Source organism: Scophthalmus maximus, chromosome 12 (genome assembly GCF_022379125.1).
Source record: "Scophthalmus maximus strain ysfricsl-2021 chromosome 12, ASM2237912v1, whole genome shotgun sequence".
NCBI lineage: Eukaryota > Metazoa > Chordata > Actinopteri > Pleuronectiformes > Scophthalmidae > Scophthalmus > Scophthalmus maximus.
In genome coordinates, this window is record NC_061526.1 from 8142522 (window position 1) to 8169527 (window position 27006).

Below are 27006 nucleotides of genomic sequence, written 5' to 3' on the forward strand. Positions count from 1 at the left end.
ATCCTTTAAATCCGATTTTGTTTCTTTGAAGGACGCGATCAATAATCACAAATCATCTCGTCGGCAACACAAAGTGAATCTGGAGCCTCGGCTTCACCAGCCTCAGTGTGTCTGTTGTTCAAAACGGAACATTATTCAAAAATAAGAAACTTTATTGTTACATTCTTAATACCAAGGTTTCATCACATTTTTTTTTAAAGAACAAATATAGCAGCAACTTTACATAAACACATCGATGAACCTTCGATGTGTTTATCGAAGGTTCAAGTAAGTCAGTTTGTCTCAGTTTCATTTTTGAGATGGAACATTTGTGTGTGTGTGTTATGTCAGCACTCCTTGTGAACAGTAGAGCTGCCAGACGGTTCTGCTCAGAGCCGGACCCAGGTTCCTGAAATGCAAAAAGGAAACGTTTAATTTCGTGTCACAGGGTTGTTGTTATTTTTTTTGATAGTTTCATCAGCTCAAACGATCGCATCGCAAGTTTCACACACGACAAACCTGTTGAGTTTCCCGTATCTGATGGAAGAGAGGAGTTTCTCCTTCTCAGCTTCACTCGAACACTGTTCATAAGCCGACAGCAGGCTGAGAAGAGAAAGAAATATACTAATTCATCGGACTTGTGTAGTTACAACTGATTAAGTCACGATTGTCTGTACAAAACACAATCTGCATTTCAAAGGTTTTCAAAATGCGATCTGAAATGTTACATCGTTTTCTTAGGAGGCAGCCATTTTGTTATGTGTTTTCTCTTTGATCTAAATACGCGTGCGAGAAAGAGTGACCTGTAGGGGGTGCTGTATCTCTCTAGTATCGCCGCTGCCTTGTCTCCGGACAAGCCGCTGATCTGCATCAACTGCCTGGCAAACACTTCCCTCACCGTCTGACTCTGGAACCACACAGATGGAAAAACTGAGAAATATATATATATAAAAATCGTGGTTCAGGATGTAGAGCGGGTCGCCAGCCGATTAAAAAGAAAATTTGAGTCCTGGCTCCTCTGGCTGTCAAAGTTCTCCTTGGGGCAAGGAGCTGCTAAGAATATGACAAAATAAATAAAACCACGAGATAGAATAAAAAATGACAATGTAAAACTGTAAACTGATTTACTGATTTCAAAAGAAACAAACGAGGTAGAATTTAGAAAAAGGAAATAAGGACGCAAAATGTTTAAAAGAGCAGTAAATAGAATAAAGTTAGAAGGTTAGAAAACATAGAAGCAATAAAATAAAGTAATGTCTTGAAACCAGGCTGGAGAGGTAAGTTTTAAGTTTTCGTATACATTTCAAGCACATAGAGAGAGGGAGAAAAGTGTTATATAACTGTAGTTCTATGTGTAGAAACCGAAGTAAGTCGTCGGTCGCACACCTTGTTTTTCACAGCTCCGTGGTTGAACTCGGTAAACGACATGAGGGAGCAGGACGGGAGGCTCCCTCGCTCCTCGTCGCTCGCCCCGTCCCCCTCCAGCTCTCTGGAGCGGCAGACCAGCGTACGGTTCTGAAACACACACAGAAAACAGATTCCTGAGCCCGATGTAGAACATGTGAAATGTGTTTATATGGGGCTGAAATAGTTCCCGAACAAATGTACTTTATCTTCCCGTGTGTGTGTGTGTGAGACCTGGTACAGTTTGGTGAGGTATCGGGTCATGATGGTGAGGTAGGCCGCAGACTCCCTCACATCCTGGACTCTCTTCACGAAGAAGCCATCGACCACCTGCCACGTAAACACACACATTAAAACACACGAACAACAATGTATACAAACGAGATGGAGACAGTTTCCCGTAAAAAAAAAGAGGTGTAACTACACACGTTTCTACAAGTAAATAGACAATACACCATATAAATAAATGATAAGGACAGAAATATTTTTGCTACCATGATAAAAGAATAGAGGAACTGTGGGTAGGTATTCTTTGTATTTCAGAACAAATATTTGACATTAACGCTTTCAAAAACAATTATTGTGTCACCTGTGTGTTGACGATGGCCTGCTGCAGCGTGGCCTCAGGTAAACTCAGGTGTGAGGCCGCCGCCCCGCACTCCTCCACCAGGTAGACGGGCCGGCGGAGACCACACCTCTTCAGACGGAACTGATGGAGGGAGAAATGCTTCCGTTCCCATGTCGAGTTTTTGTACGATAAACGCAGAATTCTTCATTTTGCATTAACACGAACCGACCTTCTGTTCCCGGAAGCGTCCGTCGATGATGCTGCCACACAGATCGTCCATCCTCTTCCTCTCGATGACGTAATCGAGGACCAGCTCTCGGCCGACGGCGGCTCGCAGCTGACCTGAGGAGGGAGAAGAAGAAGAGACAGTGAGTTGAGAATGTACTCATCTTTTATCTCCTTGTTCTGCAGGAGGCAGCTCCAGCACTTCAGTCACATTGTCTGAATCTGTGCCACGATACAAAAAGCTTCTATTTGATGGCATTGTAGATTCATACTGTACGTCTCAAAACACAAATTTAAGTTGAGACTTAATTTTTATTCAAGAAAGAGAAGACTACAAAAGAAGAAATGCGAAGACTAGAAGAGACAAGGTAAGAGTTAGTTTCAACAAACCAAGATGGTGCAGGTTGAGAACCTGCAGCGGGGGTTCTGCTCAACTTCCCTGTCCAGTACTGAACCGTGTTACCTGGAACAGGTGCGACCTTCTCCCGAGCCGTCCACAGGAAGTCTCCCACATTCAACTTCCTGATGTCGAAGTTCACCCCGTTCCTCTGGAGCTCTTTGACCAGCTCCTGCTTCCGCTGGTGGCTGCTGCCGCCGCCGCTGCACAGACACACGTCGTGAGACATAGAGTAGATTTTTTTTCAGGATGAGGATAATGTATAAACTCTTACCCAGTAGTTTCAATGAAGTCCACACAGAGTACGATCTCATAGGTTCCCGGTAGGAGAAGTCCTGCGTTTGGCTTCCTGCTCGTCTGTGGATCCGAACCGGTCGCGTCCACCTTCGTCTCCGTCTCCGTCTGCGAGTCTCCGGTCTTTGCGGGACTGTGACGAGGAAACGATGAGTTGTTTGTTCCAGCAGGAAGACGAAACAGAGAAGACGACACCTCTCTCACTGTCCACTCACTGTGTTCTGTCCTCCTCCTCCTCTTCTTCATCACTAGCCGTCAGGTCCACAACCCCAGGACCACCCTCCTCCTCCTCCTCCTGCACCTGCGAACCTTCACCCCGAGCCTCTGATCCTCGCTCCGCCGCATCCAGTCGCTCGGCCAGAGCCAGACCCTCTTCACTAAGAGAATATCTGAGAGAGAAAACTGGTCGTCATCGTCATCGTCATCATCATCATAAACTTATGACTTAACGTTTCCTCCCCGGTAGCTGTGGCGACGCCGACTCACAGACGATATCGCTGCAGGTCAGGAAAACTCTGTGAGCGGAGGTGGAGTGTGTCGGACTACAGGTGTAAGTGAATCCATTAATTCGACGAGTAATAAAACTTGCAAAAAGGCCGATTTTATGTAAATATGCACAAAAACAAAGGTAGGTGTGCGCGTGTGTCTGTACCTTGCAGGGTTGTGCGTCTTCACCAGCAGGCTCTTCTGGATCAGCGTGCTGACGGACGACCAGGCCGTGTACTTGCTGCCCAGATCAGGCTGCAGGTGTGGGAGTGAGATGGAGACAGGAAGTCCGACGCCTGCCATCAAAGTGAGCTCATGCGTTTGTTGTGTTATATATAAAATGTATATATATTTTACTCACAACACTAAACGATTTATCGCAGAGCAGCTGAGCTTCGTCTTGTAGCTCCATCTTAAACATAAAACCTTTACTGCCCGGGATCTGGAGATGGAAGATGAGGACGACGGTGCAAAGTGAGGACATGGTGAAATATTGACATATTTAATATTTTCCAACAGGGACAGAATTTTGACCTGTGACTGTCTGTAGAGGGTGAGGAGAACAGCATGACCCCCCGACCTCTTCTGAGGCACGTACTCCCTCTTCTTCCTCCTCCCTCCTCCTCCTTTATCCTTCCCAGGATCCCTTGCAGCATTCGTCTGTAAGGGAAACATAAATCCTTTTTTTACTTCCTTCTAACAGCTGAATGAAATCTTCATGAAAGGTTTTATGTTTCCCATATTTCTCTTAGATTGATAACTGATTATTTTTGCCATTATCGTCAGCGGTAACGGGCGTTAACGCACAAATGTTACACTTTTAAGTTGATATCCTGGAATTCCAGAGAAAAAACATTTAATTTCATTTTAATCACAATTAACTGAACTGCTGAAAATAACTATGTAATCTGAGTTTATATAATTTCCACGAACTCCCTGCATCACCTTTCTGGTTGGAGCCAGGCTGTTGCTGTTGTTGTCCGCTCTGCCAGCAGGGGGCGCTCCCTCGGGCAGCGAGTGGATCGGAGCGTCTGGACCTGGAGCAAAGTGCAATCGTTAAAAAACCGTACACTGTAAAAAAAAAAAGCAAAACAACCTCAGAACAACAACAAAAATAGATTTAGATTATTATCTTATTTTTTTCCGCCTCTGTAGTTTATACTTTGTCTGTGAACACACGTAATGAGCTTTTTGTATATCAGAATGTTATTCCTCCTCCGACTCTCACCGTTGTGACCATGAGGTCGTATAGTTTTATTGTCACGCTACAATAGTAATAATAATAAAAGTCGAGCCACATATCTGGAGAAGATGAATCGAAAGTGAAGCTCACTCCTCCCTCAGCATCTCACCGTTCTCCCTGAGGTGACGCTGCAGTTTGTCGTCCAGTATTTTGCAGATCCCGTCTCCGAAGTTCTGGAGGATCTTCGCCTCTTTGGCGTTTTGCAGAGGCAGCGGATATTTATTCAGAGAGTTGATCGCCTGAGATGAGGTGAACGAACACAGACACACAATGTGTTAAATATGAGCATGTTTGAGTAAGTTACAGAGAACGTGGACAGAAATATGTGGACGTCACACCCACGCGCGAATAACCACAACCGCTGACATCACATGGTTTACGTATTGAGATGTTTGATTCACATTCTTCACCTCATTGGCTCCCCGTCCATGTTAGAATTGATTTTGCGGTTTTACTGATTACTTTTGAAGCACAGCTTGGTCTATTATTGATGGAATGCTCATTTTAATTGTCTGTGATTTGTGTTCTTGTGAAAGCTTCATTCGGATGGTGCTATATAAATGAAATTATTATTGTTCATAATCAAAGTTCCTGATCTGTCGCCGCGTGGCTTCACACCTGACGTCACTGCTGCCACGTGATTGGCTGATTGGTCGAACCTCTAAAACCAAAACAATACAGGGGCTGTCCACATACTTTTGGCCACACAGTGTGACCTCCGTCAGCTCTTCCGAGATGAACAGATCTATATAGTGGGAGGTCCCGGTTCACCTTCTGGTACGTGTACTGGATCTTCAGTCCCTTCTCTTGCGCCTGGTCCCGGAGCTCGGTGAGCCAGCGGAGGAACAGCGGGTTCGGGCAGGGGGGCAGGGCGCGCTTGCGACCCAGACGCCGGTGCGGCTCGGACGCGGACATCACTCAGCACCCGGCGGTAAAAACCCGGAAGTTGTTCAGCTGCTTCTAAAAGTCAATTAGCAAATGCGCGTGTTGCTAACTTAGCTGCTAATGTGGCTAACACACCAGCAGCAGCTGCTGGCGCCTTGTGTTCAAAACACACACACGGTCACTTCCGTGTTGACGCCGGTCACATGACCGGAAGAGGAAAAGTAGACAAAAAAATTCAAAAGAAGTTTTATTTGTACTTTTTCAAATTAACTAACTAACAAAATGACAACACTCCACTTATTAAGTTTTTGACACAGTGTATGGTTGAGCTACATTGTCTTCAAAGACACGATTAATTCGACTGTATTTGCAGTAAAATCCATTGATAGGCTTTCAACGAACGATTATTTTCTTTATCCAATAATCTAACAGTTTATTTTCTGCCTATAAACACGGAAATTTATTTGCTTCAAATAATACTAATAATAATGTATGTTTAAGTCATCAGAAATAGTTGTAGATTAATTTCCTGTGGATCAATTGATCAGTCAAAGCTAATGTGCCCAGCCAATGCTAAGCCTTGCTTTGAGCTAAGCGCTGAAGTTAGCATTCTAATATTTGCTAAAAAGCTGCGGCTAATGGGAATATATTTAGTTTTGATTGGTGCTAGATCAAAATCTAAGGGATCACACTAGAGTTATTAGTTCACTCTGACGGGAACGCATGTGGAAAACCACCAACGTCGGCCTCATGGTGGCGCTAGAGGAAAAGTCAGGGGATCAATTATTACTGACCCGAAGGCCAGCGTTGTCGTACGTGAAACCCGTGGTGCTAAATGTCAAAAACCCCAAATGGCCCTAATGACACCGATCAAGGTAAATAAAACAAATTACAACTAAAAACGACAAGAAAATCGAAATCTGGTGGGAAAATTTCAACGTAAATGTTGAAGTGCAGCCTTAAACAAATATATAAATATTCTGTCATTTCAAAAGTGATGTGTGAATAACAAAATAACTTTTTATCCTCTTTTTTCCCCCCTTTTTTAAATGCAGTTGGTGTCAGCTGACTCCACAGACCGTTATGTGGTTGTCACCCGAAGCCGATTCCATGTCTCCTCAGGGCTGAGAGGGAGTTTGCAGGAATCCTCCAACAAGACCGGACAGGGACCAGGAATCCGACCTCACCCTCGAAGAGACACATCCTCTCCCTGTGTGTGTCTCTCTCTCTCTCACACATGCACACACACACACACACACACACACACACACACACACTCTTTTGTAAGATGCTTGAAAAAAAAGGAAGTGTCAATATTTGTTAACTCGTACTTTTGTGTTCAAGTGAAACCAGGATGCTGATGCCACCATGAGTTGGAGCCCGAAGATGAAATCCTGAGCAAGTATTTTATAGATATGACAAAAAAAAACCTCTTCAGTGTTTTGATCAACTTACCCGCAAACACACAGAAGGATCTACAACTGTAAATATGTCGCCCCATTTCTGCCTCTAGACACGTTTTTCAGTAGCGACTACGTTGCAGTGACTTTATTCTTTATTCATTTTTTTTTTCTGCACAATTGTACGCTGCAATTGTTTTTGCAGTTGCAAGTTGCAAAAGATTTTAAGAATTATGAGACTGAAATATTTTTCTTTTAAAAGTCAAAAGTCAAGTGTTTTTTTCATTAGGTTTACAATAAAACAATAGAAAATAGAAAAGTAGGGAAATATCTTCAGAAAAGCAGGAAGTGTTGTTGAATAACTTACATTTTTAAAATGTATTATTCTTTGATATAATTCTTTTCATTATTAATATGAGATTCTCTCCACTTATCTCCTCACTGAAATAAAAGTGAAGCCGTTTGAAATAACGCAGAAAACACGACAAACACAGTTCAGTGTAATATATTAATCCCTTTAATATGACGCTTTCACTTTTGCTTCATAGAAAAAACTCATTTCTTTGCTGTACAGAAAAACAACCCACAAGAAAAATTTACATGCAATATAAAGGCAGAACAAAATATACATTGTCACATATGTAAATCCTCTTCGCCACGTCACAATCCCCACCATGTAAAAATAGAAACACTCCAAAGCCCGACTTATAATTCACTTAACATCGTATACAGATTCCCAAATCCACACACGTACATTAATAAATATACACACATACTGTATATATATATATATATACATTTATATTGACTGTTGCAGTATAATCCATCACTTCCTTTATCCCTGAGCTCATTGTGGAGACCTCCTCCTCTATAATACATCCTCTCTATGGTCCGGCCGACCCAGCGGTGTCGTCGCTGTCGCCCCCTTGGGGCGAACCGGGCGTCGACCCGGGCGTCGACCCTCCTCCTCCCGCCCCCCCTCTCCTCGCAGCCTTCCCCTTCAGCAGGGCACTATCCGGGTGCAGCGAGTGCAGGTGGACCTGCAGCTCGTCCTGCGCCCCGGCCGTGTGGCCGCACTCCTCGCACACGTACAGCTTGTTGCGTCGCTCCTTGTAGGCGTACTTCAGCGCCACGCTGTGGATCTTCTTCATGTGCGACTCCAGCGAGCAGCGCTGCGTGAAGGCCTTGTCGCACAGGTTGCACTTGTACGGACGGACGCCTGCGTGGAGAGAATTGAGAACGTGTCACGTGTTTTTACTTTGCGGTTGTCGAGCGGTGTGACGTGGAGGCTTTTGAGGCGACCGTTACCTGTGTGCGTGCGAACGTGCCTCTTGAGGTCGAAGGTGTCGTTGAAGCCTTTGCCGCAGAAGGTGCACAGGTGCCTCTTGGTGTCGTTGTGACACTTGATGTGTCGGTTCAACATCCGCTGGTACTGGAACGTCTTCTGGCAAATCTGCACGCAGTTTTTGGAGAAACAAATAATACATTATTTTTGGTTCTGATGAAAAGGAATAGATGGATCCATGAAATGTAAAGATCATCCAAATCTTCGAATCTGGTTCGTCTACGATCACGTTGGCTCTTTTGCTATCTTCCTCTGCGCTGCCTTCGTGGTCACATTGCCACGTGTTTTTTTGCAACTTGCTTCGAACAATTTTCGATCAGCAAAATGCCGTGAAACTGAAACCGTTGGCCGGAATGTTAATCGTCACCCACGGTTTGATCGTGTTTTGCGTAATAAATGACAATAATCTGGATTTTTTTGTTCCCGTCTCTTACCTGGCACACGTACAGGCCCGTCGTCCCCATCGATGAACACTGACTTTGATCCGTTGATCTGGTTACCATGGGGACCACCTCCGGGGGGTCAGGGACCATCGCCAGAGCGACTGGCATCACTGTGGCGTGGGGCGTTGGCGACGTCGTGGCGGGAATGGGCGGGAGAGAGAGCTCGAAGGCCGGGGGGACGGGGGGCAACTCGCCTGTCGTCACCTGAAAGAGGAGAGAGAACCTGAGTTTCCGCTTCGCTTTCCATAAACACTCATCTACCAACTCTCTGCCGCTTGTTTTCGCTCACCTTGATTTTGGACCGGACGAACGTGGAGCCGCCCTGCGACCTTCTCCTGACCTCCGACCTCTCCTCGGGCGGCACTGGCGCCACCGGGCTCTGCGGTCGGCCCAACACCGTGCTGGACGGCAGCTCGGCGTGCGTCAGGGAATCGGACACGGAGTATTTGGCGAGGCAGAGCGGCGTCGACTCGGCGGGGCTCGCCTCGACCTCCATCAACAGGGCGGTCGGAGGGAAGATGGAGACTGAGAGAGGGAGAGACAGAGAGAGAGAGAGAGACTTACTCCCGATATCTTCAATAAGGATAATATTTTATTCTCATCTGAAAAGAGTAGAAAATGAACAGTAGAATTAAATGACTTTAACAGTAGATTAAATCATTTCCCAGGCCAAAATAAAAAACATCCACCAAGATCCAGTTTTCTCAGTTATGAGGATTTGCTAAAATTAATAATTTCATGTTTTTTGATTGACAAAACAAGAAATCCGTTTAGGGTTTTGGAAAATGTAACAGGCCTTTTATTTTTATTTTGAAGATATCTACAGCCCCTTGATTCAAAAGATGAGCCTTCATTTTTGTCTCCACACTTTTCATTGGCTGATACGTCTACAGGCTGAAAGAGAAAATTAATCTCACGGCATACAGACGGAGATGAAAACCGAGGGAGGAAAATCAAAAAAGAGAAGAACGAGAGAAAGACAAAGATATTTATTAATTGTTTTTTGAACAACACAATTTTCCCAACGAGCTGCGGCGCTTCATATTTACACAATCTCTCTATGAGCAAACACGCAGAGTTGAATGTGTTTGTACGTGTGGGTGTGCACACGCTCGGCCTATTGTTTTGAATAACTAATTTTGCACACACACGCACCCACAAGCACACACACACACAAAACCATTACAGACTTGTTCAGCCAGACAGTCTTGCAGCACCAGCTTTGTACCTTCCTCAAACAATCCACCTCCGCAGAGGTTAGTGTGTGCGTGTGTGTGTGTGTGTGTGTGTGTGTGTATGTATATGAGCACACTATAACAACACACTAATGAAAGAGGTAGATTGTGAGAAAGAGAGTCAGATCTATAGTGATAGAAACCACTGGGCCTCCAACGTTCAGGTGTGTGTGCATTTCTTTGTGTCCATGTGTGTGTGTTCAGGTAGCCCAGAGGCAGGTGTGGCTCAGCTCGGCGAATCAGTTGACTCTTCTCCGCGAGATGAAAACCCAGATGATGCCCCGCGGTCAGTTTACAGAGACGACAGGACGCACAGCACCTGATCCGGAGGTAACGGATTGCCGTCATGTGGCGGCTTTGCGACATACATCATACATCATATTTCCTCATCCCTTAGGAAATACGACTCACGGAGGCCCCTCGTGGTTGTCAGTCACGACTTTACAGTGATGCTCACTGGCTGTAATACGGATTTCTACGACATAAAGCTAAGAGATTTGGCTCAATTATCATTTAAAGCCCCAGTGTGTAATTTTTGTACTTCCTTCTGGTGGTAAAGTTGCAAACCGCAAACCAACTAAACGACCAACAGGGGACACTTTATGGTGGCGCAGCGACGCTGATTCCATTTCCGGTTTTGTGCAACAACCATATTCAGCACGACGTAGCAAACATGGCGACTCACACAACTTATACATATACGAATATATTCAGTTTCTGTGAACAAGTTCTTCTAAATATTACAGCCTGCAGCTTCAAATTTTTAAGGAAGTGCAATAAAATTACAATAAATACAGTAGATCTGCTGGAGAGAGAATCTCTCCGTTCATAACTGTTCCTTGTGGGGTGATAGTTTCTTTGGCGACTGCTGCTCGCGGGACATTTAATCTTGTGTTGTTTGTTCAACCCCCCCCCTGAAACAATGAGAGGTGTGTGTGTGTGTGTGTGTGTGTGTGTGTGTGTGTGTGTGTGTGTGTGTGTGTGGGTGTGTGTGTGTGTGTGTGTGTGCGCGCGTGCGTGTGTGTGCGCGTGCGTGAGGGCGTGCGTGAGGGCATCCAGGATCCATCACCCCAATGTTTCTTCCTCGGTGTGATTTTCGCTGACGAAAAAAAACGCTCTTTGATATTTTCTATTGTCGCATTCAATGTGGCTCAGCCGGGAGAATGAGTCAACAATCGGCAGATAACCTTGTCAAACAGTGTGTGTGTGTGTGTGTGTGTGTGTGTGTGTGTGTGTGTGTGTGTGTGTTTGCTAAAGGTGTGCTTGTCTGCAGCAGCAGGCCCGCCTGAACAGTCCGTTACATTTCCTTCCATCCAATAAACATTAACCTCTCAGCAGCAGCAGCAGTAATACGTTGTTTTTGTTTCATCCACAAAGTGTGACATCCCAGTGACGACGAGACGACCAGGAAGTCGCCGATCACACTAGCAGGATGTGATGTGATGTGACGTGCCGTGTTGGGTAGGTGACACGCTTCTTCACTTTGAGACGCAGACAGGCTAACAGTTTCCACCCCCGTTTCCAGGCTTTATGCTAAGTTAGCCGGCGGCTTGGCGAGTACGCAAATAAGTGCTTTTTTCCAAAATGCCAAACTCTTAAATGGGAACTGATAGATAAATCTATAGATAGATAAATAGACAGATAGATAAATAAATAGACAGATAGATAGATAGATAGATAGATAGATAGATAGACAGGCAGATAGATAGATAGATAGACAGGCAGATAGACAGACAGATAGATAGACAGATAGATAGATAGATAGATAGATAGATAGATAGATAGATAGACAGGCAGATAGATAGATAGATAGACAGGCAGATAGACAGACAGATAGATAGACAGATAGATAGATAGATAGATAGATAGACAGGCAGATAGATAGACAGGCAGATAGATAGATAGATAGATAGACAGGCAGATAGATAGATAGATAGACAGGCAGATAGACAGACAGATAGATAGACAGATAGATAGATAGATAGATAGATAGATAGATAGACAGGCAGATAGATAGATAGATAGATAGACAGGCAGATAGATAGATAGACAGGCAGATAGATAGATAGATAGATAGATAGATAGATAGATAGATAGATAGAAGTTCATGACCAGATCATGAACTGAACCGGTTGATTTTAGGCCTGTTACAAACAGGCTCTGGCACATGTTTGTGGGAGAGAAGATACAAATAAACACACACACACACACACACACACACAGAGACAGAGAGAGAGAGAGAGAGAGAGAGAGAAAACACCCCTGTTTCTGAGGGCAATTATCATACCTCTCCCTGTGAGTGCGCGCGTGCACGCGTGACACACACACACACACACACACACAAACACACACACACACACACACACACACACACACACATTAGACACACGTCAGGCAGGTACATCAAGTAACGGCACATACCAGAAACCTAAGCTGAGACCGTTGCTGGGTTCGGAGGAGGAGGAGTGTTGTCGTCTGTGCGTAATTGCGCACGGAAACTTTGTTGTAAAGAAAATGTTCTCGTGGCCAACTGAAGGTTAAACTTTAAATGTATTTGTTTCGTTTGTTTGTTTGCAGCTGTTTCTCATTCTGCTGCTGCGACATTGAAACCGAAACACGAGACAGACTCTTTGAATGAGTTCCCAAGTGCCCAAATAAATGGTTGGTTTGTGCGTAAAAAAAAATCATCCTCGAAAAAAAAGGCTCCACGCGCGCTGCGGATCAGGCCTGAAACCACCGACGTGCTTCTCTGAAGATGAATTATTATCATTATTAGTCTGACAAAGAGTTTGACTCTCTCCTCACTTTATTTGTGTACAGTCCTTTTTTTTTAGGAAGGTCGCCTCCGGTTCATCCACACGTTCCGGTTTCAGACGGAGGATGTAAAAGTCAATGATTAAGAGAGTTAACGGTGATGAGGTAAGGAGGGAGAGAGACACCGAGGGGGGAAGGGAGAGAGAGAGAGAGAGGGTGTAGTCCGTTACTTGTTATCTGATACCGACGTGGTCTCACAATAAAAAGTCACAACAATGGGGATTGTTCTCACGGAGCGAGAGACAGAAGAAGGAGAAGAAGGAGAAGAAGGAAAAAAGATTCTCTCCACTTTTCATTTACAAGAGCAACTCAAAGTTTAAATGTGACACACACACACACACACACACACACGTCGGGACCTGCAGCGACGAGATTCTCTCATCGAACCACAGAAAAAAAACAATAACATCTGCAAAGTGGTGTGTGTAAAAATAAAAAAAATAAAATAAATAAAAATCATTTAAAACGCGAAGCTCCAGAATCACCGACCCCGTGAAGCTCGGGCCTTCACGGGGCTGAAGGTCGGTGTGCGCGGAACAGGCCACACACAGAGTCGTGACATGAAGACAGATATGAAATATGAAAATCACCAACTCACTTTGTATATTTTACTAGGTAAAAAAAAAAAAAAAAAAAACATAAAAAAAACCCAAACATATTTTCCATCAGAGAATCCTTCCACCATGATTGACAGCTTGTCAACACGAGGCCAGAAAGAAAGATGATTTAGATGAAATATAAAACGTCTCCATGCTGGAGGAAGAAGAAGAGGAGCCACACACACACACACACACACACACACACACACACTTTGGCCCCGCTGGCTTTTCCCGTTATTCGGTGCATTGGCCCCGCGGGACTCCGTTACACTCAGCCCCGACCCCCCCCCTTCCCTTCCGTTTCTTCCAAAACCACCAAACAAACCCGTGCGTAAATACGCACCAAAAGGGAAGACGCGCCGGGAATGGAACGCTTCCATGGCTCGTGCCGGACTCACCTGGGATGTAGACGTCCCCGCGCTCGTGGTCCGGCAGCTCGCTCCAGTTCCGCTTGCCGGGCGACACGTTCGCCTTCTTCACCAGGAAAGCCCGCGGCATGGTTGGGTTGTTTCTTCTCACCGACGAGGGGGCAGAAGGAGCTTCTTCTTGTGTTATGTGGCCACGCGGAATTGAAAAAGTTGGAAAAGCAGGAAACTCCAAAGTTGGCGGAGAAGGGGGGAAAAAAAAACCGTTCAGGTGTCGGTCCCTTTCTTCTTCTTCTTCTTCTTCCTTCGTGTTTCTTCCCTCTCGTCTAACACACCTTGTTTTCCTTTCGTTCCGGATTTCCCAAAGAAGCAGAAAGTGTGTGTGTGTGTGTGTGTCCGTCGGTCGTCGGGACTCTGGACTCGGGACAGGTGAGTCCGCTGAGCTCAGGTGAGCAGCCCGGGCAGGTAACGACGAATCTCTCCGCCTGCGCCCTCAAATAACGGGAGTGTGTGTGTGTGTGTGTGTGTGTGTGAGGGGGGGGGGGGGGGACCTGATCGCGCGCACTCACACTCACACACAGTGCGTCGGCAGAGGTGGGTCTAGAAGCAGCAGCACAGGTAGTCATTTAAAAAAGCAGGAAACAGGCGGCAGCGCGCATGCGCCTCAGAAATAACGGTGACAACAAGCTGGAGGGAGCCTGGGTTCGGCCTGTGTGTGTGTGTGTGTGTGTGTGTGTGTGTACCTGCTCGACCGGTTTACCCCTCCTCTCTCTCTCTTTCTCTCTCCCTCACTCTTTCCTTTCCTCTCTCTACCTCCACCTCTTCTCCATTCCGCTTCAAGGTGTGGGGGCAAATGACAAGAAGAAGTAGAAGAGGAAATTGTAGGGAAGAGTGTGTGTGTGTGTGTGTGTGTGTGTGTGTGTGTGTGTGTGTGTGGAAGGGCAGTTACACAATTCAGACACATGGGAAAACAGTATAGCCTACACACACACACTCCCTCTGGAGATGCATGAACACAACAGTCATAAATAAATATGGTCACAATGACAATGAATACAAAACAATGATATTGATGATGAGACTCAGAATCTGTCTGACATTAGAAATTGATCATTTCTGATCACGTGTTTTCAGTCGTGTGTGTGTGTGTGTGTGTGTGTGTGTGTGTGTGTGTGTGTGTGTTTGTCAGATTACACCAGACCGGACACGGATCCAGGAAGAACCCGTTACATTTTTGTGCGGATGCAAAATAAGGTGCAGATCTAGAATTTTCTCTTTTTTTTAACAGGATATTTCACTGAGATCAGTTTTGCTCGACTCAAAAAATACAATTTGACCATAGATGGATGTTTTTCGTTAAACCTGAAACTTGAATTTTGAATTATGCATTCTGGACTCAATGTTGTCCCGGGGGCCACGACTGGATCCCGGCTCCTCGTCTTCATTCTCTCCGAAAGCGCAGCAGGGAACTGCTTTTCTCTCCAGGTGTCTGGGGGAGCGCGACACAACGTCGTGCCAGATCGAGTTTAGCTAAAAACATTTTAGGGATGAAACTAAATTATAATTCATTTTGAAGTCGCACCTTGTTGATCTTGCCACATGACCCAGCCTGGTTTCGCCTCGCGTCCTTCATCGCCTTATCTTTTTATAGTTTCTCGTGCATCTTTCTCTTGTTCGCTGGTTTTGGTTGCTTTTCTTTTTACCCGGACACTAAACATACGTACGAGACTCTGAATTGACTGTAACGGCTTTTTTTTTTTTTCCTTTTTAATGATTTGTAATGAAGCGCTCTCAAGCTCTTTAAGAAATAGTTGGACATTGTTTGAGATAAGCGATAAGAAAAGTTTTTCCCAAGTTCCAGTGACCAGTTTGAATTAGTCGACCCACAAACTAAACTTCCGCTCATGTTTCAAAAATGTATTTTAGATAAAGGATATTCTTTAAAATTGTTGAACTCTTCTTTTTTTAACCAACTTTTTAGAAATATTTAGGGTTATAATTTGCAGAAATCGTGATCCGAGAAATGCAGAATTCAGTTGTCACCAAAACTCTGATTTCATGGATGACAACCGAGTTTAAAAACTCTTGTCGTGTACCGGAACATGTACTAGACTTTTATTCCAAGGGCCTTTAGAGTGAGTGAGTTGCACGAGCAGAGCTTCTGACAAAGATTCTGAGGTTTTTTTTTCCCATTCGCATGTGCAGATAAGAAAACCAAAATCCAAACTGTACCCAGTGGGAAAACAGAACCAAACACAATGTGCCGGCTGTTAGAATCCCTGTGGTGGTTCAGACAGAGAAGTGGTGTACAGACGGGAGGAGTGGTGCAGGACGAACAGACGGATGAATGAGCGGTATGTCGCCGGGGCTGTTGGAGTAGTTTGGGCAGATTAGCGGCTCTGCTCCGCCGTAACTGTCATCGATACTTGAATCCTCTCTGACATATGTAGTTATATCCTCTTATCTGCTTCAGTACAGGAAGCGCTGGACCCACAATCCCTTGCAGCAGCAACATTCACCGAGCCACATCGACTGATCAATCGTCGATTGACGTTGACGAATTTATGTGGTTTGCAGCCGTGAAGATGCGGAGGGAGACGAAGGCCGGAGGAGCCGACAGCCGGGTGAACTTTACACCCGCTCACCCTCATCGACGACCTCGTCGCCACACGACTGTTTTCTTCTTCTTCGTATTTAAAGGGACACACAGATTTAAAAAGCAAAACAAAACATTATTATTTTTTGCTTACTCATTCAACTACAGGCGATGATACACACTGAGGTTTCCTGTCACCTGGCGTGGAATCATGATGGACAGGGACAAGGAGACGCCTCAAAGAAAAACAATCTGTTTCCTAAAATGTGTCAGTTTGAATCTCTGTTATTTGGCACAAAGCAGAAAATACTGTTGCTATCGTTTTTATTTTTTTTTATTTCTACAGTAACTAATACTGGTAGTGAAAAAAAAATCTAAACTAGACTAAACACTAAATATGATTTAATCAGATCCAGGTCTGTGAATTGTTCCCTGGGAAACTGTCCCATCTCCAATTGTTGAAGAAAGAGATGAAAAAAATAATTCCTGGATCCGGGGCCAAAATTTCTTGGGACCTTTCTTGGTCCATGTTCCGTCCTCCCACCAAGTTTTGTCGAAATCCGACCTGTAGTTTTTGCATAATCCAGCTGACAAACAAACAAGTGAAGGTAATAAAACTTATAAATTCAATATATGTCTGATCCTGTTCACAATAAAAGGCCTCACGACTGTACTTCGTTATCCTTGATTCATATTTGCATTCGGCGTATTTTCACTTCAGGAGAGAATATGCAAATAAAATGAAAACACCAAAACAAACACAGGGGCGTCGGATCAGGAGCAGCAATCTGAACTTTTTGGGAAACTGTGATGTGGATGGTTGAGAATCTCTGCAGACAAACTGCAGATACTGTAGATAGTGTTTCTCTCAGGGGCGAATATATACGTTCCCTGTCAGCCTCCATGCTTAAAGTACAGGGCGGGTTGTTTGTTGCCCCCGGGGCAGGAGGGGGAAATGTTATGCAAATCACTTTGCCCACCGCTGTCAACGCACTGCAGCAGCAACTGATAGTCACTCAGATTACCGTCTGCGAGCAGAACTGTAGATGTGACGCGTTCCCCCGTCTTCATTTGATCTTTATTCACCTCGAACCCGTCACAATATGTCAATTACAAAATGGAAAAACTGAATTATTTGGGGTTCGAGACGGGACAAAGAAGCAGAAGGTCACCTGGTCTCTTCGATCTTTACGGCTTCAGATGACATATCATTTTAGTCTCTCTCGAAACTTAAATGTATCATCTTGCAAAAGTAAACATTCACACTCTACAATAAATTGAAATATTGAGCCCTATGCAACAACAACTACTACAACGTACAATACTACGTCCTGTACAGTACAGAGGTACAGTAAGATATTGGTTTGTGTGGGACGTGTTCGCTTTATTGACCTCAAGGAGACAAAGCCAAACTTTTCCGTATCGTAATAATGCCGTTTTACAATGACGTCATCGTAATGTCATTTCTACCACGTGATGACGAAATGATTGGTTAATCGAATGTCTGCAACTGTATCGGCTGCAAAAGTTAATGCATTATGTCATGATGAGGTCATTCTCCCCATATTTTTCAATATATTGAAGCTTCAGCTCGTGTCTATGGTCCAATAAGATGCAGAGATTTTTTTTTTTAAACTATGCATGACGTAATTTTCTGATTTATCCATGACGTCACTTATCATATTGCATCATATGATGGGGAATCTTTTTCTGATCGATATAAATATTAGACTGTGTCTTTATTATTTGCAGGGAGGATATCTTGGGGTGGGGAGGGAGCTTGTACCATATTTTTGTTCGCCTTTGACCTTTGACCTTTGACCTTTGACCGATCAGCTCCCAAAGTGAAAAACATGTTTTCAAATAAAAAATAAAAATAAAATGGTGGCAACATTGTTGTAGTTGTCGTTTCCTGATTTACCAAAAGATCAAAATTAATTATTTATAAAAGTCATTCAATAACTAACATCTAATACGAGGCAACAAATAAAACCCCGTCAAGATGAATGTTTTATCTTTAGAGGAAACAGAAAAACTCTTTCGCTTCCTGGAGCATTTTTTAAAATGTCACCTGGTTAGAAAAGGAGTGCGGACACTTTGTATACTGACCTACTTATTCCTGTTATGTATTTATTTTTGATTCTCGTCAGCTGCCTGTGTCGGCGTCGTGTCATCGCTGTAGGTCCCTTTTTAGATTTTGGTTTGCTCAGCGCTGGGTGGGGAGCACCAGTCAGGTAACATACCTGTGTGTGTGCGTGTGCGCGTTTGCATGTGTGTGATCAGTGTCATGGAATTCTGAAACGAAAGCAAGAACATGCAGAGGGAGCAGAATCTTCTATTAAAAAAAAAAAGGTTTAAAGTAACATAACAAACAGATGAATGTCAATTACAGGTTTGTCTTTTAAAGCTCTGCTCTGACTAGTGTTGGCCACTTGGGCAGCAGACACAACAGTGCAACACTGACATAAACATAAACACTGAAAACTGTTGTATACAAAAGACATTACAAAACATAATTGGATTCTCCACCAAACGTGGGTTGAAATATTACTCGGTAGTAGTTCCGCGTTCATCATTCCTGCCGATGGACGTAGGGACAAAAAAAGAGGTCACCGTGGTGCGGTCGTCACATGAATAGTGTTGACGAGGACAATTTTTTTCAAGATTGAGATTTGGACAAAGGATCAAAGTCAATTTTTTTATTTAATGAATAAGTGCATGTCAGATAAATGTGATGCATGTAATGTAGTTATGGTTAATGATGATGTGAGGAAACATCTTGCGTGATAAGATTTATGAATTGGAATGGGGATGGGATTTGGAAGGGATCTGAGGGATGAGTGAGAAAACTAGGGAATGCTGTCGTGCAATTTTGAGTTTTCTTAAAGATTCAGGGCTAGATCCTAAAACCCAACTGTTTTTGTTTCATTATTATTATTATTAATATTATTATCATTATTATTATTATTTTGATCTAAGAATGTGAAGTATTATGAAGCCTGCGGTTACACTTCCAGTGACAATAGGTGGCGGTGTGCACCTTGAAAACGTCGGTTCGCGAGCCGCCATAAACCAGAGAAGAAGAAGAAAGGAACCGGAAACACCTGGAGAACCGGAAGGAGCAGCGCTGTATTTATAAGCGACTTTTTTTTCTATTTTTTTTTTACAGCCTCTGGCCGCCGCCTCCCGTCTTCCCCGCGGCCGCTCCTCCAGTGAACCGTTATATAGTGGCGATGGCTGGCCGGAAGAGATGCCTCCCGCCCGCCAAGGGGGACCGGGAGGGTCAAGACGGCCCGCTGCCCGCCGCCAAGCAGCGGGCCGACGGCCACAGACACGCCGCTGCCCTGGTCCTGGCGCGGGGGGGGAGCAAGGGGATCCCGCTGAAGAACATCAAGACCCTGGCCGGAGTTCCGCTCATCGGCTGGGTGCTGCGGGCCGCGCTGGACTCCGGCGTGTTCCACAGGTAGAGTACCTCCTCAGGTGTTTATACGTGTTTATACGTGTATTTATATTTATTCATGTGTTTATGCGTGATTATATGTGTTTATATGTATTTAATGTGTTTGTGTTCATATTTATTTATGTGTTTATACGTATTTTATGTGTTTATATGAATTTATATTTATTTATGTGTTTATACATATTTAATGTGTTTGTGTTTATATTTATTTATGTGTTTATACGTATTTCATGTGTTTATGTGTTTATATTTATTTGTGTTTATACGTATTTATATGTTTTATATGTGTTTGTTTGTGTTTATATGTGTTTATATTTATTTATGTGTTTATACGTATTCGTATGTATTTATATGTGTTTATTTGTGTTTGTATGTGTTTACACGCTCAGGGTTGCGTGTGTGGAAAAAAAAAATGTCTTAACTTTCTATTATGACCTCATAAGTTTTCTTTTGAAGAAACTTGTGTGATCTTGTCTGTGCACGTGTGGGCAAAAATATTCATAATTTAGGATTTAGATATGTGGTACATATATGTATATATATATATATATATATATGTATGTCTTGGTCAAATACAAATCTGAGCTATTAGGTATAATTTTTGGATTATTCAGGCGTCAACCTACCTTAGACAAACTTTAATAACTGTATTTTATATGTATTTACACGCTCAGCGTTGTGTGGAAAAAAAATAATTCTTAACTTCCTATTATGACCTCATACGTTTTCATTAGAAGAAACTGCTGCAGACAGATATTATTTTCATCATGTGAATGATTAATAGGACATGAGTCAATAAGTCTGTGTAAACCAAAGACTAAAATCTGAGCTATTAGATTTAACTTTTGTATTCCTAGTAAAAGTAACTGACAGAGTAATCATGCGTCAACCTGCTCCAGACTACATTTAATAACTGTATTTTATATGTATTTTACACGCTCAGCGTTGTGTAAAAAACAAAATAGTCTAACTTCCTATTATGACCTCATAAGTAAAGTGCTTGTGTGAGCGATAATATTCATATTTTAGGATTTAGATATGTGGAAAAAACGAGCAAACATGTTTTAAATCTTTGTAAGAACATATATATTTTGTTTGGAGTGTTGGTCAAATAAAAGAAGCTGTTTATGTTAAAATGAGAGCTGTTAGATAATTTCTTTTGGATTAATGGTGAAAGTAACTGTCAAAATGTTAGTTCGCTGCAGCTCTTCACTTTCTTCACGGCACAGTTTTAATTAGGGCTTCAATTAACGATGATTTTCATCATGGATTAATCTGTGATTATTTCCTCGATTAATCGATCAGTTGTTTGGTTCATAAAATGGAGAAAAGTGTTGATCGTGTTTCCCAAAACCCCAAGATGATGTTTTGTTTTGTCCACAAACCAAAGATACTCAGTTTACTGTCACAGAGGAGCAAAGAAACGAAAATATTCACATTTAAGAAGCTGAAATTAGAGAAATATGACTTTTTTTTCCCCCTAAAAACTGCTACAACCGATTAATCGTTTATCAGAATAGTTGGCGATTCATTTAGTAGTCGATTACTAATCGATTAACCGCTGCAGCTCTTCACTTTCTTTACTTTTTATTTTAAGTAACCTGCTAAAGCTGTTTGCCTCTTAAAAAACAAAGTTTACAGGCAAAAGGTTGAAATGGAAATAATCCTTCCCCATTGAAAATGACATAATTCAAATGGATCTTATCGGTAATGAGACATTAATGATGGATCAAAAGTATTATAATTTACTCATACCGCAAATTTGATGCGTGGTAAAAAAGGTTGAAACAAAGAAAACGTAGCATTAAAAACTTAGAGCTAGACGAATCAAAAGTATTCCTGTAACTTTTCCCAGCGTGTGGGTGTCGACGGACCACGACGAGATCGAGAAGGTGGCGAAATCCTGGGGGGCGAAGGTGCATCGCCGCAGCCCTGAAGTCTCCACAGACTCCTCCACGTCGCTGGACGCCATCCAGGAGTTTGTGAGGCTCAACCCAGGTATGCAATGCATGTGGTCACGACAGCTGCCGGGGCACGTTTTTCGTAAACTTTGCCCTCGGATTTCGCGTCGGCTCTCAGAGCGGAGGACACGAAGCGGCCGTTTTGAGTTTTGAAGCACATTTCATCCCTTGGTGCGTATGTCTGTTTTCACAGACGTGGATGTGATATGCAACATCCAGGCCACGTCCCCGTGTCTGCATCCGTTCCACGTGAAGGAGGCGCTGGAGATGATCACGATGCGCGGCTTGGACTCCGTCTTCTCCGTGGTGCGGAGACACCAGTTCCGCTGGCAGGAGGTAAAGAAGGGATGTAAGTCCACCGACTTGTTGTTGTCATAAGTGTCTTGATTTTGTTTGTATTCCTCATGTAGACTTTTATCAAGCACATCAAAAAAGAAATGATTCCCACTTCTGTTTGTGCCTGTATCTCAACATCTGGCATTGTTGAGCGCAGAGCAGCTGGTGTTGCTGCAGATTTTAAAAGCTGTTTTCAGATATGAACTCCGGAAAATGTCCGGAGTTTGACCTCCACTCAGCAGGAGATTGACCGAGTCAGGGGCGTTCACCAAAGCAGGAATATTTCAACATTCAGGCGAAGGGGTGGTGACTGGCAAGAGCGCCCACTCTACCAGATTTTCCTGCTGTATTCTCACATTTTCCGGAAATTTTAGTAGAGGTCTGGCTGGAAAAATCTGTAAAAATGTCCAGAGAAACATTTGTGGACATTTGCGTTCTCACATACAGCCCCCTCCGGAAAAGTTTCTGGAAAAAGTTCCGGACTTCAGTGCCCGTCTGAAAGCAGCTTCAGTTGAATCTATCTCTCAATATTTCTGTGTCCATGTAAATAAGATGATGTTGAGTGATGTTTGACCGTGACCCCGCCTCCTTCCAGCCGCTGAGTTAACCAAGCCGTTCAACCTGGACCCATCCAACCGGCCGCGGCGCCAGGACTGGGACGGGGAGCTGTGTGAGAATGGCTCTTTATATTTCACCACGAGGGAACTCATCGAGAACCAAGGACTGCTGCAGGTAACTGGGCCGGGAAAAGCTGTTTTTCATTCTTGTGTCATTCTATTTTTTTCAAGTTTGTGTATTTGTACTTCCTGGTTTGTGTACCTTCACATGTTTTTATTTACCAGCCTCAGTTATCTGTTCTCTCTCTCTCTCTTTCTCTGCAGGGTGGCAAGGTGGGCTACTACGAGATGCTGCCCGAGTACAGCGTGGACATCGACGTGGACATCGACTGGCCCGTGGCAGAGCAGAGGGTTCTCAGGTGAGAACGCACATCGAGGCTGGGGCAGTTTAATCGCACTAAAAATATACCACAGGATTTCGACGTTTCCTTTTCAACACATGCACGTGTTTTTCATTTTTACTGCCTCCCTGTCCTGATAAAAGGCTCTGACCGTTTTCTTTAAAATACTTATCTACTGCTCTTCTGTCCTTCTGTATCGGTACACGTCACTATTTGTCTGTTTGATCCGTTTCCTTATCCTTGTCGTCCCACAGGTACGGTTACTTCGGTCAGGCCACGCCGGAGGTGGTCAGGCTGATGTTCTGCATTGTTTCCGGATGTCTAACAGAAGGACGGACCTTTCTGTCCGTGTCCGGAGAGGAGATGGTTTCCATTAATACCAGAGACACCGTGGGCATCCGGATGCTGCAGAGCGAGAAAGTGGAGGTTGTAATTTTAACAGTATTAAAAAAGCAATTGGATGGAATTGACTCATGTCATCTTGAGCTTATCGCTCACACGGACGTCTCGTCTTACATCTCCAGGTGGTGCTGCTGACGTCCAGCGAGGACCCCGTGACCGAGAAGCTGGTCGACAAACTGGCCAAGAGGACCGGCTGCAAAATCGTCCAGGTGGGGGAGGAGCCACTGAATGAGCTGAAGCTGATCGTGGAGCAGAGGAAGCTGGAGTGGAAGGATGTTGCGTACATGGGTAAAGGAGTCATACCTTTTTATTATCGTGTGGGTCCCAACAAAAATAGAAACAACTGCCACCTAGTGGTGTAGATCTTTGAGTCTTTGCAGTTTGTTCAAGTTAACTAATTCCTTTGGCCCATACAACTAGACTAACATTTAGGGATTTTTCATTTACTCGTTTGACAGAGGCTTTTATCCAAAGCAGCTGAGGAATAACCCTCAAAGTTCAGGACAATAGGAGGCCTTGGGATTCATCGACTGCTCAATAAGTGCAAGTAGATCAGGTAAAGAAGGGCACAGTAAGTGCTAGTTGGGAATTTTAGGAGTATGAGGGGGTCATCTTGTGGGAATGACATGTATACCTGCGTATCGTCTGCATAGGAGCCATAGGATTATCCGTGTGAGCAGATAATCGGATAAACGGTGTTTATAGCAAAACAGAAAGGGCCCCAGCATAGAACCTTGTGGCGCACCTGTGGGGAGGCAATGTTATATTTTTATTGTTATACGTTTATATAAATGGCACCTTGATGTGATCCTCTTCTCACTTTTTCCTCCGTCTCCTCTCAGGTAATGACAAAGCAGACGTCAACTGTCTGAACCTGGCCGGTTTGAGTGCGGTGCCCGGCGACGCCCCCGTGGTGGCCATTAACGCTGCCAAGTACACCTGCCGCAAAGTCGGGGGCATGGGAGCCGTCAGGGAGTTCGCGGAACACATTCTCCTGCAGAGAGAGAAAGCGAAGTCTCTGATGAAGCAGTACCGCATCGACTGCAGCAGCAAATGAGCATTTTAAAAATCACTTGTCGTTCCAATACGAAGTGAAGGAGTTAATGGAAGTAATTACGCAATGCATGAGAAATATTAAGATATCATACGAAATGCGTATCTAATTTCAGAGTAGGAGTTACAGTTACAATTCAAAAAGAATATTTATTTTTCCTGTTCGTAACGTACTTGTTGGATTCTGATGTCCCAAAGTAATTATGAGAAAAAGTAGGAAATTAATTAATTAATGCTGTGAACATTGCAACGTCTCGAAAGTTAACCAATCTTGGTTGACTGTAGCAGTCGGTGCTTGAAGCAAGCTACTTGTATGTAAACGACAGCATCAACTAACATCAAAACCAGAAACACTTCAAGAACTAACGCTAGACTATAAAGTCTAGGTTTTTTATTGCCGGTGTGAAACGGAAACTAAGACTTAAGAAACCGAAGTGCGGATATACCTGAAAATTCAAGTCCTATTCTGTTACGTTTATATGTATTATTAGAGATTATAAGAGATACAAGCTGAGATATTCAACTCTTTTAAAATGCCTTGGTAATTTAAATGTAAAGGGGGGGAAGCATTTTAAACCAAAACTATAACGACAAAGTAAATGTTCAAAGTACAGTAGTTAGTACAACATCACACCATGTCCCTGTATGTTCTTGGGTTTTATACTGCTCGTGTGCCCTTAAAGGAAGTGTCCGACATTTTAGGAAATATGCCTTTTGATTTTAGATAAGAAGGCTGTAACCACTCTCTTGCTGCACGCTAAATGCGTTAGCTTAGCATAAAGCAGGGCTTTTCACATTTTGCTGCATTTTAATGTCACATTGCCTTTGCTGCGTTACACCTCATAGCGGTTTGTGTTTTTTTCAACGTTAGGATTCCTTCAGTGTTAATTGTTTTAACCAGGAGCAGAACTATCACCTCTCCCATAATACAAACTGGTAAAAAACGCAGAATGAAGCAGTTTTCACAAAATCTGTATTTCAGCGGCAGTAGGATGTCGTTAGCGTTAGCTCGAGTCATTCCAGGGGCTCTGCTCGCTTTTTACATTCGGATTATTTTTTGTTACTGTTAGCGGAATTTTAAAGGATCAATGTTACAAACTTACTTTCTATCAACTTATCATGTTTCCACTTTGTTCCAGCCAAACCAACACGGCTGTTACTTTGGCGCGTTTTATGCTAGCTCTCTCTCTCTTTCTGTTACCGCTCTTTAGGCTAAGCTAACTGGAGCTAGCGCGCTAGCTCTCTCTCTCTCTCTTTCTGTTACCGCTCTTTAGGCTAAGCTAACTGGAGCTAGCGCGCTAGCTCTCTCTCTCTTTCTGTTACCGCTCTTTAGGCTAAGCTAACTGGAGCTAGCGCGCTAGCCATAGCCTCATATTGCGGGACGAGATGTCTGAGTGACGTCTGCCGACTTCTCAGCAAAGTTTTTCCCAAAGTGTCCCAACAACAGCTTTACCCGTCAATAACTTTTCAACTCGGCGCTAAGCTAACTTTGTGACTGAGTGCTAGCTGCTGGTTATTAACCGCTCACTTCTGAACAAGAGGATTTATTAAGTATAAGTTTGAAACTGCTGGTGAGATGAGTTTCTTCAGGAGAACGCACACGATGCAGGTCCTTCAGTTGCACTTTTATTCAGTCAGTTAAAATTTTTCTTTTTCTTTTTCTCTTTCCCAAATTATGCTTTTTATTTGTAGGAATGTTGACTTGTCATTTGATTCGTTTGTGTAATTTTTATCTCACGATTTCTATTCAATGACTCGCGCTTGATACTGCTGTGTGAATAACTTTCAGTGAAGCTGAGCAATGAAGTAAAAGTCTCTGTTGTGTGTTTTGTTTTTAATACATGTTCGGCGAGAACGGAATTCTTTAAAGGGTTAGTTTGACGTTCGTCACTCAGCTTTGTTTAATCTGCACACAAACAGGAAAACGTTACAAGTGACGGGCTGTTGTTGTTTTTTCAGGGCGTTATCCGCCGGAGCCGATTCTCGCTTTTGGCGTTGTGACACTTCAGGAATTCAGAGGCCGCAGCCAAGCAAGCGGTTCAGGGAGTTGTCTTCACATGTCTGTTTGTGCGCGGATTACTCCAGTCGGATGCGACGTAGTGAGCTTCACAGATGGTGGATGGATTCAAGAGTCCAAGAAAGCAAATGACAACTCCTTAACACTGTAAAAAAGGAGCTAATTTAAAAAGATTTAGATTGTATCTTTTAGCTACAGCCCTCGTTTATGTCGGCATGGACTGTAGGTAGATATGACCAGTGGTGGAAAAAGTGAGTCAGATCAAAAGTACCAGAACAAACTGTAGAATTAAACCTCAGAGTCAAAATTGTATTGAAGTAAAAGTACACAAGTACCATCAGCTAAAGCACAAATAAAGTATAAAAGTGAAAGAAACAGTATGCGATTGTTCAACCTGGTGTATTTTATTATTTTAGACTAGATTAAAATAAACAGGAGATTAAATAATCTATATTCACTTTGGTAGTTTGATACAGGAACATTATATTTAATGATCTTTAATGTTTTTTCTATGTCAAATCTTCACCTAACCTAAAATGTT

At 43.4% G+C, this 27006-nt stretch overlaps 3 protein-coding genes and 2 long non-coding RNA genes across 13 annotated transcripts; 3 read left to right on the forward strand and 2 right to left on the reverse strand.

Annotated features, from left to right (window-relative positions):
- Window positions 1-134: 134 nt before the first annotated feature.
- On the reverse strand, window positions 135-5673 carry mus81 (MUS81 structure-specific endonuclease subunit). Its single transcript, XM_035607502.2, has 16 exons — window positions 5368-5673; window positions 4706-4835; window positions 4299-4390; window positions 3888-4013; window positions 3715-3795; window positions 3520-3608; window positions 3083-3256; window positions 2848-3000; window positions 2640-2776; window positions 2181-2293; window positions 1973-2092; window positions 1618-1713; window positions 1366-1494; window positions 783-886; window positions 499-582; window positions 135-388 (listed from the first exon to the last, which is right to left on the reverse strand). The coding sequence occupies exons 1-16, from the start codon at window positions 5509-5511 to the stop codon at window positions 322-324; spliced, it is 1839 nt and encodes a 612-aa protein (XP_035463395.2). The 5' UTR covers window positions 5512-5673; the 3' UTR covers window positions 135-321.
- On the forward strand, window positions 3118-6884 carry LOC124850843. The gene is made up of 4 exons (XR_007031899.1): window positions 3118-3417; window positions 3527-3660; window positions 6537-6693; window positions 6826-6884. It is a non-coding gene; the product is annotated as an uncharacterized LOC124850843 (long non-coding RNA).
- Window positions 6885-7382: 498 nt separating this feature from the next.
- On the reverse strand, window positions 7383-14220 carry ovol1a (ovo-like zinc finger 1a). Its single transcript, XM_035607833.2, has 5 exons — window positions 13716-14220; window positions 8959-9194; window positions 8661-8873; window positions 8190-8334; window positions 7383-8100 (listed from the first exon to the last, which is right to left on the reverse strand). Exons 1-5 carry the CDS (start codon window positions 13813-13815, stop codon window positions 7766-7768), a joined length of 1029 nt encoding a protein of 342 aa, XP_035463726.2. The 5' UTR covers window positions 13816-14220; the 3' UTR covers window positions 7383-7765.
- On the forward strand, window positions 9114-16951 carry LOC118285618. 7 transcript variants are annotated; one of them, XR_004785193.2, is made up of 8 exons: window positions 9114-9925; window positions 10109-10234; window positions 11282-11365; window positions 12482-12565; window positions 12725-12823; window positions 14872-14936; window positions 15888-16036; window positions 16156-16951. It is a non-coding gene; the product is annotated as an uncharacterized LOC118285618 (long non-coding RNA). The 7 variants fall into 7 exon arrangements; XR_004785185.2 differs by having other exon boundaries at window positions 9114-10234; XR_004785189.2 differs by lacking the exon at window positions 14872-14936 and having other exon boundaries at window positions 9114-10234.
- Window positions 16952-19368: 2417 nt separating this feature from the next.
- Window positions 19369-26916, forward strand: cmasa (cytidine monophosphate N-acetylneuraminic acid synthetase a). 3 transcript variants are annotated; one of them, XR_007031821.1, is made up of 9 exons: window positions 19369-19741; window positions 21594-21736; window positions 21893-22048; window positions 22631-22767; window positions 22917-23011; window positions 23248-23419; window positions 23518-23683; window positions 23854-23951; window positions 26408-26916. XR_007031821.1 is itself a non-coding variant. In XM_035607413.2 (8 exons), exons 1-8 carry the CDS (start codon window positions 19512-19514, stop codon window positions 24450-24452), a joined length of 1314 nt encoding a protein of 437 aa, XP_035463306.2. In that variant the 5' UTR covers window positions 19370-19511; the 3' UTR covers window positions 24453-26260. The 3 variants fall into 3 exon arrangements, 1 of the variants encoding a protein (XP_035463306.2); XR_007031820.1 differs by lacking the exon at window positions 26408-26916 and adding an exon at window positions 24238-24377; XM_035607413.2 differs by lacking the exons at window positions 23854-23951; window positions 26408-26916 and adding an exon at window positions 24238-26260 and having other exon boundaries at window positions 19370-19741.
- The last annotated feature ends 90 nt before the right edge of the window (window positions 26917-27006 follow it).